This window comes from Chanodichthys erythropterus, chromosome 13, assembly GCF_024489055.1.
Source record: "Chanodichthys erythropterus isolate Z2021 chromosome 13, ASM2448905v1, whole genome shotgun sequence".
NCBI lineage: Eukaryota > Metazoa > Chordata > Actinopteri > Cypriniformes > Xenocyprididae > Chanodichthys > Chanodichthys erythropterus.
The window spans coordinates 48375609-48391632 of NC_090233.1; the positions used below are offsets into that span (position 1 = coordinate 48375609).

Sequence of the window (16024 nt, forward strand, 5' to 3'; positions counted from 1 at the left end):
GGGTCAGTAAGAAGAAATTAATACTTTTATTCAGCAAGGACACATTCAATTGACAAAAGTGACAGACTATTTCTTTTCTTTTTTTTTTTTTTTTACTTTCTATTCATCAAAGAATCCTGAAATAAATATTGCACGGCTTGCAAGTTTTAAACATTGATAATAATCAGAAATGTTTCTTGAAATCAAATCATCATATTAGAATGATTTCTGAAGGATCATGTGACACTGAAGACTGGAGTAATGATGCTGAAAATTCAGATTTGCATCACAGGAATAAATTACATTTTAATATATATTTAGATACAGTTTTTTTATATTGTAATAATATTTCAAAATATTACAGTTTTTCCTGTTTTTATTTTGTTTTGTTTTTTTAATCAAATTAATGCAGCCTTGGTGAGCAGAAGATAATTTTTTTAATAACATTAAAAAATTGTTCTGACCCAAAATGTTTGAATGGTAGTGTATATGTAACTATGATGATGATTATGATGATGATTTGTTTTAACAGGAAGTGATCAATGCACTTAAGCAGACCTGGCATGTGTATTGCTTCCTGTGTGCATCCTGCCAGCAACCGATAAGAAATGATACTTTTCACCTCGAGGATGGAGAGCCGTACTGCGAGAGAGGTGTTTGTTTGTCTTTTGCTTTCTATAGACTTCTATTATTTGTTAATACTGAGCTAATGGACCACCTAACTCCAATATAATCCTTTCTGCATGAAATTCAGTTTCAAAGAAGCTTTAGGCAAGGCAAGCACATTTCATACACAATGGTAATTCAAAGTGCTTTACATAAAGAAGAATAATAAAATAATAGAAATAACAGTAAAAACAGAATTTTGCTATCTGGATGGAAGAGCTAGGAAGCCTTAGGGAGTTTTTGTTGTTGTTGTTGTTGTCCATCAGAGTGGATCTAAAGGGATCTTCCTCACATGACAGGGCCACTGTCTAGCTCTACCTGTTAAGGCACTTCAAACTGATAAACAAAGTTTCTCATTACAGAAAATGTATTTCCAATTGTAATGTTAGGAAGTATTCTTTTATCCACCAGAGATTCAAGTAATGCCCATATGGCAGTAATATACAGCTATATTATTGTACATGTTATGTGGTTAGTTAACATCATGTATACATGACATATACATGTACTATATACATTTTCATTAAGACATTATTTAGTTTTTTTAACCTTTTTCCTCATGGGGGAAGTTTGCAACTCCTCTCTGTAACGTACCGGGAGTCATGGTAAGATCCAAATGCAAGCTTTATTAAGAATGTCGTACAGGCAGGGTCAATCAGGAGCAGACGAGAACAGCAAGGGACAGGCAGAATCGTAATCAGGAAACAGGCAATGGTCAGGACAGGCGGATATCATTCACAGAACAGTATAACAGGCAAGGGTCAGGACAGGCAGCAACGGGTCAAGAAACAGGAACAGGTAGTAACGGTAGCAGACAGGAATAGTAATGCTCGGAAATGACACACGGGGTAATCAAGACTTCGCGGTGAGGTGGTGTGTGTGTGAGTCTTTTATAGTCCTGGTAATGAGTATCAGCTGGGTGTGGTGATTAGTGTGGAGTGTGCCTGGCTGTATGTGGCAACAGGTGATTGGTGGAGTGAGTGCATGTGATTGACAGGGAGGATTATGGGAAATGGAGTCCGGAGTGAACAGGAACAGACTGTGATCGTGACACTCACAATGAAGATGATTTCAGCTACAAAGTAATGGTAAAACAACAAGAAGATCCTACAACAGATCACACACAGATTAAAAATAAAAAAAAGAAAAGAAAAAGAAACATCAGAGACAAAGCACGAGTACAAAAAACACGCCATTTTTGTGTGTGTCCCTTTAAATGCAAATGAGCTGCTGCTCCCGGCCCCCTTTCCAGAAGAGGGCGGAGCTTTAACAGCTTGCGCTTCGGTTGCTCAACAACAACAAAGCTGGAGAATCTCACGCAGCCAAAATGAGGATTGTCAGTAACGGTGTTCAGCCTTACATTGTTCAAACCGGAGTCGACACTGATGGAGAGACTCAGGAAGAAGTTACAACTTTTAGAATGAAACTGGACATTTCTGAATGGTTACTGGATAAATTTATGTAGTCTCTGTGGAGTTGATTCAACTCATCCACTAGCATGTGCCGTCATGTTAATATTTTGTCCAAATCCAGTGTTGAATTGACCCTCGTTTGTGAAGCAGTCCAATGTAAACAATGTAACCACTCTACTACAACAACTCTTCCTCTTCTCTAAAACAGCTCAACTTGGCCTCATCCCCTTTGTTACGTGTTCTCGGGGGCAGGGTTTATGTAAATTTTAGGGTTAGTGATATCACCAACCCAGGAAGAAGCTTGTTGTAGTCCCTACCAGCTGTTAAAAAGCTATTTTTTGTCAAAGAAAATATCTCTCTTTGCATTGAACTTTGAGTGTCGTAACTTTGCAGATGATGTTTATGCTCAAACAGCAACATTACACACTAACTAAAGTTAAAAAAGTGAAATCATAATCAAGGACCCTTTAAAGTTTTTTGGAGCACTGTTGATAAAGTCTTTGGTACTGTGAAGACAATCATCATGTGTTTTCTAATAATTTTGTAATTGTGTCTTTAGATTATTACAGTCTGTTTGGGACGGGCTGCCGTGGTTGTGATTTCCCAATAGAAGCAGGAGACAAGTTTCTAGAGGCCCTGGGCGGCACCTGGCATGACACCTGCTTTGTGTGCTCAGTGAGTGTGTGTTCAGGTTTGTCTGTGTGAATATGTTTATTCATTAAGTGTTGTGTGATGAGTGTCTGCTGTTCTCTTCAGGTTTGCAGCGTCAGTCTGGAGGGCCAGACCTTCTTCTCCAAAAAGAACAAACCACTTTGCAAGAAACACGCTCACACTCTCAAAATATAAATGCTCTACACAACTCTTGAAGTATAAGCAAAAAATGTAAAGAACACATATATACAAGAATATAAATGACACATACTCAAAGTAAAAGCAGTTGTGATGAAGTTTGAAATGAAGAATGATCTGTTTGAAGGTGGTTATGTGAGAGCTGGTGTTCTTGCAGAACTTCTTTCAATCCTTTTAGTCTTTTCGCTTCACAGCAATCTGTTCATTATTTATAAAATAAGGACCAAAACAATTGGAATGAGAAAATACTTGAGAATAAATGCACATTAATTTATCTGATATAATGTGCAGCAGTGATGACGTATTTTTTTAATACAAACCAGATTCCAAAAAAGTTGGGACACTGTACAAATTGTGAATAAAAACAGAATGCAATGATGTGGAAGTTTCAAATTTCAATATTTTATTCAGAATACAATATAGATGACATATCAAATGTTTAAACTGAGAAAATCATTTTAAGGGAAAATAAGTTGATTTTAAATTTCATGGCATCAACACAGCTCAAAAAAGTTGTGGCCATGTTTACCACTGTGTGGCATCCCCTCTTCCTTTTATAACAGTCTGCAAACGTCTGGGGACTGAGGAGACAAGCTGCTCAAGTTTAGGAATAGGAATGTTGTCCCATTCTTGTCTAATACAGGCTTCTAGTTGCTCAACTGTCTTAGGTCTTCTTTGTCACATCTTCCTCTTTATGATGCACCAAATGTTTTCTATGGGTGAAAGATCTGGACTGCAGGCTGGCCATTTCAGTACCCGGATCCTTCTTCTACGCAGCCATGATGTTGTAACTGATGCAGTATGTGGTCTGGCATTGTCATGATGGAAAATGCAAGATCTTCCCTGAAAGAGACGACGTCTGGATGGGAGCATATGTTGTTCTAGAACTTGGATATACCTTTCAGCATTGATGGTCCCTTTCCAGATTTGTAAGCTGCCCATGCCACACGCACTCATGCAGCCCCATACCATCAGAGATGCAGGCTTCTGAACTGAGCGCTGATAACAACTTGGGTTGTCCTTGTCCTCTTTAGTCTGGATGACATGGTCCCAGTTTTCCAAAAAGAACTTCAAATTTTTTAATTCGTCTGACCACAGAACAGTTTTCCACTTTGCCACAGTCCATTTTAAATGAGCCTTGGCCCAGAGAAAACGCCTGCGCTTCTGGATCATGTTTAGATATGGCTTCTTTTTTGACCTATAGAGTTTTAGCCGGCAACGGCGAATGGCACGGTGGATTGTGTTCACCGACAATGTTTTCTGGAAGTATTCCTGAGCCCATGTTGTGATTTCCATTACAGTAGCATTCCTGTATGTGATGCAGTGCCGTCTAAGGGCCCGAAGATCACGGGCATCCAGTATGGTTTTCCGACCTTGACCCTTACACACAGAGATTGTTCCAGATTCTCTGAATCTTTGGATGATATTATGCACTGTAGATGATGATAACTTCAAACTCTTTGCAATCTTTCTCTGAGAAACTCCTATCAGATATTGCTCCACTATTTTTCACCGCAGCATTGGGGGAATTGGTGATCCTCTACCCATCTTGACTTCTGAGAGACACTGCCACTCTGAGAGGCTCTTTTTTATACCCAATCATGTTGCCAATTGACCTAATAAGTTGCAAATTGGTCCTCCAGCTGTTCCTTATATGTACATTTAACTTTTCCGGCCTCTTATTGCTACCTGTCCCAACTTTTTTGGAATGAGTAGCTCTCATGAAATCCAAAATGAGCCAATATTTGGCATGAAATTTCAAAATGTCTCACTTTCAACATTTGATATGTTATTTATATTCTACTGTGAATAAAATACAAGTTTATGAGATTTGTAAATTATTGCATTCCTTTTTTATTCACAATTTGTACAGTGTCCCAACTTTTTTGGAATGGGGTTTGTACTTTGATTACCTCCATCGTCAAAAAAACAAAACAAAACAAAAAAGCATTGTTGGCTTTTGGATTATTGCAGAAAATAAGTGTGTAGATGAGTTTACAGTCACCGTGATTTTGCCAAGTAAGACATGTTCCTGAAACAATATTTCTGTCTGAAAATGTAGTCCTAATCATATCCCTATCCCTAAACCTAACCCTACCCATGAGTTATCCCTAGAATCAGAGGGAAATGATAGGTGAATAACACTGATGTAGAAGCACCTAACCCTGGTTGTAAGCCTAAACTTGACATAAACTGTAAACTTGTCCATCAAATCTGATTGGTTGATTGCAATGTTGTTCCAGAATCAACAAAGATGTTGATCCAGGAACATGTTGCACTTGGTGAAATCAGGTTCGGATGATGACGTTTAATGTCCCTGACAACGTCTGTAGACCCATTTAGCCACTTGTTAGCAACCGCCTTTTTCAAGACACATAAAAGCTTACAAAATCGTGAGTGGGGAATTACTGATGTATTTTATGTAATTGAATAAAACATGAAAATATCTTGAGCTTGTGTTTACCACAGACCTTATTCGAGGCATTTAACCAAAAGCCCATTCAAAAAACCCATTGGATTCAAGACGATGGAACCGGAAGTACAAAAATGCCAACTCGTTTCCTTGTTTTAGGACTCATTCCTGCAGCTCTGCCAAAATATTATCAAGTCTTACGTTGCCGCACACTTATATAGCGAACTTCACAAAATATGATGATGTCATCTGAGAGGATAGATTGAGTACATGTTTAGTAACATGTAATGAAATGATCTGCTGTTCTTAAAGGAATAATGCTGTCAGAAATGTAAATTCAGCATATGCATTTGGAAAAGTGAATTAAAGGGAAAAGTATTTATTTCAAGCTTTGGAAGAGTGGGCAACTTTGCTTTCACTGTATCACATGAAATGCTTGTTTTTATGCTTGTTTGATTTTATTTTAACAGTGAAAATAAAATAGTAGATTTGCTCTTTTAATGATTTCTGTTTTTGTAAAACTGTTAAAACTCCTGTTTGATTTTATACAAGATTTAATAAAAATCAAATGCCAGCACTTTGCCATCTTCTCAATTCACTCTTTTAACTCTTATTTGTAGCTTTATCCTACAATTATCACTCAAGCAGGAAATGTATAACAAAACATGTAAGGAGAAGTGTACATTAAGTTTTTTTACTCTTTTATTTTTATACTATAGTTTTACTATACTTTTAGCTATTTATTTGAACTTTTATTATTGAATTTTCAAGAAAATGTTTTATGCAGTCTAACAAGGAAAATAGTACAAGGTATAAGTTCTGTTTTTGAGGTAAGTATAGGTTTACAGATTCATTGATTATTGTTTACATTTCAGTAGCTATCAGTCCATTTCTTCCATATAGAAACAGATCCTTTTTAAATATCAAACTGAGAGTCAGTTCTTCTATGTTTTATATTTTAATTAAATTCTCTAAGGCAGCATCAAGTTATTGCTCATACTTCAGGTTATTCATTCGAGCAAACCCTTAACACTAAATATAAACCTCAAGAGTTTGAACTCCACCTGCAGTGTTTGTGTTCCAGATATGAAAGATTTCTCAAATCATGTTTCTTATTGAGGAGAGGTGTGCTGTTATTTTACTGTGACCTAAAAACGGCATCAAATCCCACAGATTTACATTAAAGGAGAAACTTGAGCCATATCTGACAATCACAATATCAAACTTAAAGGTGGGCTATTTGGGGCTAGTAAGAAACCACCACAACACCTTAGCAACTGCATAGCAACACCTTGGCAATAGCAACAGCAAGTAAAGTGCTGTTATGTGTCTCTCTGTCTGTATGTCTCTCTCAGGTGAGTGGTTTGGCTGTAATGTGCGTAACTCACACCAGCACATGAGCACAGGGGTCGTGACCTCTGCTACACACATGAATGAGACATTCACTAAGGCCACAAAGAACACTTTCTCTGGTTTTCTGTCTTTTCTCCTTGTCCTCTCTCTTCACACTGGTCTGAGGAAGGTGGCTGAATTCATCTGAAGATGTGAAAGCTTTACAAAGACAAAATATATTGAGGGAGATGTGCTTATTTGACCAGCAAAAAGTTTTTTTAAAGACTGTTGAGAGTATATGCTATAACTTTTCCTTTTTTAAAACTAAGAATAACTTAAATTTTATATATATATAGACATACATATATATATATATATATATATATATATATATATATATATATATATATGTATATATTCATATACCTATCCCCAAACCCGACCCTACGCAGAACTTATCCATAAAATCAGAGGGAAATGATAGGTGAATAACACTGATGTAGAAGAACCTAACCCTGGTTGTAAGCCTATACTTGACATAAACTGTAAACTTGTCCCTCAAATCTAATTGGTTGAATGCAATGTTGTTCCAGAATCATATATATATATGTATATATATATATATATATATATATATATATATATATATATATATATATATATATATATATATATATATATATATATATATATATATATATATACTGTAAGTAGCCTAATAAAGCAGTCTTTCAAAACATATTTAATGTATTGTAGGCTATTTAATCAAAAACAAACAAACAAACAACAACAAAAAATGAAAAAAGGGAAAAAATATAATTTAATAAATTACAATAATGTATTATAATAATTATTATTTTATAACTAAATATGCGAACAAAATACCCTTCATCAGATAGTTGTTTCCACAATGCATTCATATATATAGGATGTATTTTTTTTTTAAATAATCTGACCAACCCAGATGAGATTGTCTGTCAGCGCGTGTCCGCGTCAGTCAGTGGTGAGCGCGCCGCCGGTAGTAGGTGTTGTGGAGTTCCCGCGCGTCTCGAGCTGCTGATGTTGACGAACGCTGAAGACATTTGTGTTGAACTGACACATCATTCACTTCACACGGACTCTGTGGAGCTTTTACAAGATCTCACGGACACTTTCACTTCAGAACGGGTAATAATCCAATGAATCATGTGTTTTTGAACCGGGGGAAGAGAAAGGGTCGGTCTCGTGATATATTTGACTGAACTGCGATTGATTTCCACCGAATTTAACGTTAAATCAGTGCGTCATGATGACGATTCATAACACTAGCCTTTGGGTAACACTTTACATAAACATTTACCATGGTAAATTTCCGCCGAAAAGTTACTATTGTACTGTATAGTTAATAAGAGAACATACTTAGGAGATCTCTTATTAACTTATGTGATCGACAGTAGCTTTAACTGTAGTTAGTTACTTTGGTATTTCAGGGTAATTTATGGTTACCATGATAAATAATTTTGTATAGTAGCTATATGTTTATATGAAACCAACACTTTTCACTACTGTCCTGTTTAAAAACATGTTTCAATGCACCGTAATGTTGAATATACCATGGCATATGAATGTGGTAATAAATATTCAGTACCATGGTGCATATCATAATAACATGGCATTAATATCTGATACATCATTTTATTGTGGTATCACTATGGTATAACTTACTTCTTTTGTTAGGGAAGATTGTTGCCTTAATAGATGTGCTTGACTTCATATGATGGTTTGCATTTGAGAGTTAAACTTTAAATTGAAAAAATGCTGAAGTCTGCACTTTCTGTGTCAGACTCAGTAAAAAATAATGGCTGTTTTCAAACAAGTTTCCAATAAATGTCTTCCATTGGTCAGATAAACAAATAGTCCTACCCCTAACTGGGACATTCTTCTAACTTTTGTATTAGTTCATAATGTTGTATTAGAATCATTTTAAGGTTTCAGGTTTTGGGTTGTCATGGGGACAAAAGTGTAAAGCATAATATTACTTAAAAAAAAAAGTACTTTAATAAGTGGTTTTGATTCCAATTATTTGAAGCTGAAAAATCTATTTAAATCATTTTTGGTTTATGGTGTTGCGCAGTCACAGCAACAAAGTTGTAAAATTGGATATTGCTAAGTTCATTTGCAATTTTTTTTCACATTAACATTATGTTAACATGCATATCCTTTGTGTCTTGTCGCTATACTTTTAAAACAACAATTTTAAATTTGCCGTGAATGGAAGTTGCGATTCTCTTTTGTTCCCTATGACGTATACCCGAGTGAAACGGCTGCTCGAACAAGAAAAAATGTAGGGCGGGACTTTCCATTGGAAACTGATTGGATCACTGGTCATTGTCGTTTGCTATCGCTGCCGTCTCGTGTGAGTGACAGGTTGTCTCTCCTTCGCGCCACGTCTGAAGAGATGCAGGTGCGAGAGGAAGGGAAAGTTATATTATAAATTTAGAATAAATATTGCAGCAGCCTGTAAAAAAACATTTTGGAAACAAATTGGAAATTTATATTTGTGGTGGAACTCAACATTATGTCATAAATGCTGTCGATTGAGCTCAACTTGTACTGAAGCCAGAATATTCCTTTAACAAACTGGATTGGTTTGCACTACTGATTTTGTCATGATATATTGTGTCCGGGACACGTCTGGTGGGAATATGATACAGCGACAGAAACTTTTAACTGCTCTGATAAGGAGTTAACTCGCACTATCTTGATAGCCTCTACTCTTTCAGCACTTAGAGAGTAATCCCAACAGGAGCAACTTTCTCTTGGGATAATAGGGGAATTGGACTGTTTGTGTCCATTAGACCACTTGATTTTTGACTTTTATGAACCATCTTTTCCATGAACACAAGAAACAAGTGTTGACTCAAGCGCAGTTCACACTATGTCATCAGTGTTTAACACCGTGAAACACAGTATAGCTTGATTTCACTGTGGGTTAGGTTAAGTTGTTGTTTGTTTTCTCAATTTCTTAATTGTAAAACAATCACTTTTAGTATAGATCAAACTATAGTATATGATCATGATGTAAGTGTTTTCCACAGGAATTGTGAGACCGTGTTGGGTGGACATCGGTCCCTCTGGGGGGGGGGGTCCGGCGACATGCTTTAAAATGTTGTACATTTGAAAGTTAAATTCATCAATATGGTGCACTTTAATAGCTCAAAATTAAGAGCTTCAACCCATGTTTAGTGTGCAAATTGAACAAATCAACAAAGTTGATGAATTGACTTGCATCTGAACTTTAAAGGTCCCGATATACTTCAAGCGATATGTTTGTTTGCACAAGCTCTGTAATTCGGCACTCCAGTAAAGTCACATCGCATTTCTATTAAACGTTAGCACTTTATAAAATAGATTGCTTAAAAGCAAGCATCTTTTCCGTATTAAACACAACAGTGTCAGTCTCTCATTTCATCAGAAGTACAACTTAGTTTTCTACTGTAAAGCAGCTCTCCAGTGTTCGTGTTTTCACTCGCGGACGTCTGACTAGCGGAGAAATTAACTGGAAAAAATTTTCAGAGTGAAAGAAGGTGGAGCCTCAGCGCACACCTACCTTACGTAATGGCAACGAACCAATGGTAGTACAAAGGTGTTTTACCAGCTGATGCAAACTTTTTCACTGTAAAATAAATAAATTCATATTTCATAAGTATATTATTTTACTTTACGCTACAGTTGGAAAATTACAATACTTTTGTCCTAATTTCTACACTTGAGTTTTTATTTTGGCAGAAAACAGAGTCGTTCTGAGCCGCGGAAAACACCGGATAAAAGTGCACACTTCGCTTTGAAACATGCAGCACAAACAGGCTATATACTTAGTTTGTTTGACAGATACTTTGCCAAAGCAATGGGTCAAAACAACATTAGAGACCTTTTATGTTATTATGAGAAGTTAAAATATTTTCGGTCCATTATGAAACTGGTGGCACAGATTTGACTCTTGCGGGCCGCCACACTCTAGGTAATTAATGGGAAACACTTGAGGTGTATAGGTTTGAGAAATGTGAGAATGATTTATTAATGACAAACTAGACTATTAATTATTCTTAGCCCTATCGCACTCTGATCAGACGTGTTTTCAGAGGGGGATGTGTTCTCGTGTTCATAAAAGTGTTGTTTAAGTATTATTATTAAATACTATAAAAGTATATAAACATTTTTTTTAGTTTGTTTAAGTAATTATGTTATGTGCTTTTGTTTTGTCATTATTATTATATATTTCTCTATATCTTTAATTTTTTATCAGTTTTAGTAATTTTAGTACTCCATCTTACACTCATTTATTTCAGTTAGTTGCCAAGGCAACATTTTTAATTTCTATTTTAAGTTGTTCATCTAATATTTATATTTTATTTCAGCTTTATTTTAATTACAGGAATGCATTTTACCACAGTAACATCTCAGTTGTGTGTGATATCAAAGCAAATTAATTGATATGACTGTAGGTCCAATGTCACGGATGAACAGAGAGAGACCTGAAACTATGTGAGCTTACACACACACACGCACACGCACACACACACACACACACACACACACACACACACACACACACACACACACACACACACACACACACACACACACACACACACACACACACACACACACACACACACACACACACACACAGAGGCACTAATCAGGTCCAGCTGTGTGTCAGTGTGTTATGTGGAGTTCACGTTGGAGAGTGTGTGACCATATGGCATAAAGCGTCCAATTCTTACCTCACCCCCCACCTTTCGTCATGGGACTAGGCAGGAAAGACTCAACGACCAGCCAGAGTCGAACAGCAGATGTGAGTGTGTGTATGAGAGAGAAAGATGGAATGTGTGAGTAGCAGTACACCCTAGTGCAAACGCACAAATTTGACAAAACTAGAACTCTTAAAGTCAAACTGATTTCAAAAGTGACCCTAATTTTTTTCTTAATGCATGTTACTGGTCTTATTGTGAATGATTCATTAGTGCACATATTTTTTGTTTTTGTTTTTTGACCTTGTAATTTTTGATCAAAATGTCATAACTTGCTCTTCCTGTGATACGACTTTAGACATCTATGATATATTCAAGGCTGCGCTGCAGTTAGACCACATTCAGATCTGCCTGCATTCCATTATACAACTCTCACTTTTCACAAACCAATCACAGATCGATAAGTTTGATAACCAGTGTTCTTATTTATGCTGTTATACTATTTATTAAAAATTTAAAGTAGCTTTTATTTTTATATTTTCAGTTTTCAAAGTGCAAGTTTGTTTAAAACGATACCTTTTATTGTCTCTTTTAAACTACAAAATCTCAAATTTTTGTGAAAATGATGACACCATGCACATGCATATTACCTGTTCAGTAGTGTTTCTTTACAAAGTGACTTCGCCAACTGATGGCCTGGCAGCAGAATACAGCATTTTTAGTTGTTTTTGTGACATCGTCGTCGTCTGTACATTAAATCTTTTCCATTTCTTGTACATTGTTGTTGTGCAAACGAAGCCTAAGTTTATCATCTAATTTTTACATTTTATTTTAGCTTTATCTCAATTAACATTAATATTGTTAATTAAAACTAACAAAAGAACCATTTCTTGCTGATTTTAAATTATACTCATCAAAGTAGTTTACATTTCTGTCTAAACCATAAGCATAGATATAGGGAAAACAACAGTACATCGCTTGTGTTATGTCAAAAAGCTTCCTACACTGCAAGTGTGCTAAGTTGACAAAACTAATAAAAACTACTTTTAGTAATTTTGTTATGTGCTTTTGTCATTTTTACATTAGTTTTTGGGGTTTTCATATTCCATGTAGATTTAAATTGTTATTTTAGTTTTATTTTTTAGTAATTTTAGTACTTCAACTTAAGAGTTTGTTGCCAAGGCAGCTCTAATTTTTGTTTGGTCTTAAGTTTTTCATATAATATTTATTATATCTTATTTTACTTCAGTTACTGAAAATTATTTTTAGTTTTAGTTAACAATAACTACACTGCAAAGCTGTCTGAAGTGCAAGCGTGCAAAGGTATCATTACTCAAACGTGTCTGTTTGAATCAACAAAGCTGTCAACACTGCAAGTGTGCCAAATCAATAAAAAAAAAAAAAATTGGAACACTCTTGTTATAATCAACAAAGCTCACTGTCTAAACTGCCATTGTGTAAAAAACAAACATGCTTATGGTGTAGATACTGTTTGTGTTTCTAGCTATTTAGATTTTCTTCGATTGTTCACTTCCATTGGGTTTAGAATGTTAATATGACTAGAAGAATATAACACAGACATGCTGTGTGTGTATATAAGTGTAGTTGTTTATATGTGTGTGACTCAAAGGGAGTCTCTGTTTGAGCTCCATTAGTCTCAACCTCGCCCTGACAATACTGCTCACATTAACACACATTCATATTTATTTCATATTGATCATATTGCATCATTTGACACAAGAGAAATGTCAGGCCCAGAAGGTCAATATTTATTGGAGCATTATGTGTTAGTGTCTTCATCAGTGATGGGAATAATGGCGTTATAAATAAACAGCGTTACTTTTTTCAGTAACGAAGTAATCAAACAAATTTTTCTCCCGTTACAACAGCGTTACTGTTACTGACAAAAAAACAAATGCTGCGTTACTGTAATTGAGCTCACTGAAGCGGTTTTCATCCGAGTTGGCTTTCAGCCATAGGACCTGCAAAGTTTTTTTCTCTGGTGTGTGTTGAGGTTAGTCATACACAGATATAACACAGATATAATTTTAAACTGATAATAATGTACGATGCTCTGTGTGTGTGTCAAGCTCAAACCAGAATATCCTTTGTGACATGCTGGATCAAAAATAGCCTATGTGAAATAAGTTTTTTCTAGTCGACTAGTAGTTGTTCATTTAAGCCATTAGTTGACTAATCACATTTATGTTCATTTAATTTCTTAAATACTGGAGAGAATAAAATAAAGCACTCAAGCGCATACATAAAGCTTGCCATAAAGAACCGGCAAAAGTGATGATTATGAATGTGACAAAAACAGCAAGGAGACATTTTAATTGTTTATTAATAAAGAAATGTTTTTTGAATCCGTGTCGGCTGCAAAGATGAAGTTGACATTACTGACTCTCATCATCTCCGAATAGGCTACTGGATGCGCCTAGAGAGAGAATGCACATTTCATTCGGATTACATAATCAGAGTAGCCTATTTCTTTTCGTTTTTAATTATTTCGTTTTAAAGTAGACATTTCATGCTTTCTATAGGTATTTTTCTCATGTCTGCAAGGCAAGCAGCCTATACACTGAGTTTCGGTTAATTTCAGTTCATGCGTAAATGATCGCGGCGGTGCCTTCGTGTCATGATTATATTGTCTGTTAAATTTGCTTCTTATTTATTAAATCTTGGCAATTGGTTGATGAAACATTGATTAAAATTAATTTTTACAAAATGAAATTCACACTTTAAAGAAAGGCTTTCTGCAAAACAAAACTTAATGAAGTGGTCAAAATCATGTCTGACCCACTCCATGTCCACTCCATATATTGCGCATCTTATGATGCATCTTACTCATGCTGTTCACTTTTCATAATCAAATAGATGAATTTAAAACATAACATTGGACTATTTAAACATAAATATGAAACTACGTTTTCTTTAATGGCTACCAACACATATAGTACAGTACTGAGAAATTTCATGTTTTGAGCAAGAGCGGATCATGAGTCATGTGTCGGCTCAAGAATAATTTATTTTTAGACTTGTATTTAATATTGTGGGACATTTTTTTTTTTTAAAGTAATACAATAGTTACTTTCCCTGGTAATTAGTTACTTATATAATGATGTAACTCTGTTACTAACTCAGTTACTATTTGTGAGAAGTAACTAGTCACTATAACTAATTACTTTTTTAAAGTAAAGTGCCCAACACTGGTGCTCATAGTATACATTAGTATTTTCCTGTAGTATGTAGGGAAAGTGTCACATGTGGATTTGGGCATATTTGATTGTGTGTTTTCTCTTCACAGGTGATCTGCATTCTGATTGGCTGCAGGTTGGTTATGGAGCGTCCTTATTTTAGAAAGGTGAGGAGTATTGATTCTCCAAGTGTATTATGAATCATGAGATACAGTTGCAATATTAGCATTTTGAAAAATGTTGGTATGGATTAGCCCAGTGATTCTCAACCAGGCAGCCGGTGTCTATAAGGGGACCTCAAGGTGACTTGATTAAAGACAAAAGCTTCTTATTTTTCATCTTCTTAACAACTGTCTTTTCTTTGAAGAACCTGGGTTCCCATGGTCTTATAAAACCTGGATATATATTTATATATTTATTTATGGAAGTGTGATTTACAGATCTGGAAAAGTCATGAAAATTATTAAAATATTAAAATGTCATGGACGTTTTTATAATGAATATCATTTTTTTTTAGTTGTGCCAAGCTCAAATATAAAAATATTTTATAGGGTAGGCTAGTGAATCTTTGGTTAGACAGTGAATCGATTCATAGGTTTTAAGTTTGACTCAGGAATGTTTTTGCATTTGTTTCATTCACTTGAAATCGATTTTGATTTAATGGTTTGATTCTGTATTTTTTAAGTGCTTTTAAAGTAGGGGTGAGTGATATTTTTTTGTTATTTATTAAAGGTGTTAAAGAGGTGCAGGCAGTGTCTTTGAAGGTTAGTTTTGAAAGTATTTTGTACTACGCCAAAGTCCCTTTAAGGCAAGTCATTTCACTTGGCGGACATCTTTGAAATGCTTTTCGGGCAGCAATTTCAGTCATGCAAGTGCAGCTCTTATCTTTTTCTGAATGGGGAAACATTATTCCGCCAAATTGCACGTTGCACTTTTTTTACAGACTGAAACAATTGATTCATGATTCAAAAATCCACGTTTCATGATCAGTGCATCAGCAGGAAGTGAATCGTTACACCTTTAATAGTAATTGTAATAAAAAAAATATTTTCAAAAATCCTTTTTAATCCTTAGCCAGAAAATTATAAACTACTGGATAATGTTAAATTTATTGAATCTATTTACTCACCCTCGTGTCATTCCATGGCATTCAGTTTGCTCTCTCTAATCTCATTGTTGTCTATGAGAAACGACTGAGATTTAGTAATGACATCTCAATTGTGATTTTCTTTCCTACGGGATCAGCCGTTGTTCTGCAGGCCCCAGAAGCTCTCTTGAACCCCAGTTGATGAAGCTACAGATTTAAAGCATTTAAGGAACTTGAGATCTCCAATCTGGAGTTTAGCGAGTCTATAAAGGCTTCAGGTTCAACTGAGTGATTTATCATACAGGAAATAATGTTATCACGGCACATTCCTCAGGTAATATACGATCACACACACC

General features: G+C 35.4%; 2 protein-coding genes across 4 annotated transcripts in view; both read left to right on the forward strand.

The window, feature by feature from the left end:
- The window catches only part of pdlim5a (PDZ and LIM domain 5a), a 61023-nt gene extending 55135 nt beyond the window's left edge, over positions 1 to 5888 (forward strand). Inside the window, exons 12-14 of the mRNA XM_067406257.1 lie at positions 512 to 632; positions 2617 to 2732; positions 2814 to 5888. Of these exons, the coding sequence (XP_067262358.1) occupies positions 512 to 632; positions 2617 to 2732; positions 2814 to 2903 (327 nt within the window). The 3' untranslated portion in view covers positions 2904 to 5888. The remainder of the gene's footprint in view (positions 1 to 511; positions 633 to 2616; positions 2733 to 2813) is intronic.
- Positions 5889 to 7681: 1793 nt separating this feature from the next.
- Positions 7682 to 16024, forward strand: part of bmpr1ba (bone morphogenetic protein receptor, type IBa) — a 64609-nt gene continuing 56266 nt past the window's right edge. For 2 of the 3 annotated variants that reach the window (XM_067405638.1, XM_067405636.1), the window contains exons 1-2: positions 7682 to 7818; positions 14692 to 14748. The gene's annotated coding sequence lies outside the window, so the exon portion shown is untranslated. The remainder of the gene's footprint in view (positions 7819 to 14691; positions 14749 to 16024) is intronic. The other variant, XM_067405637.1, reaches the window with a different exon arrangement.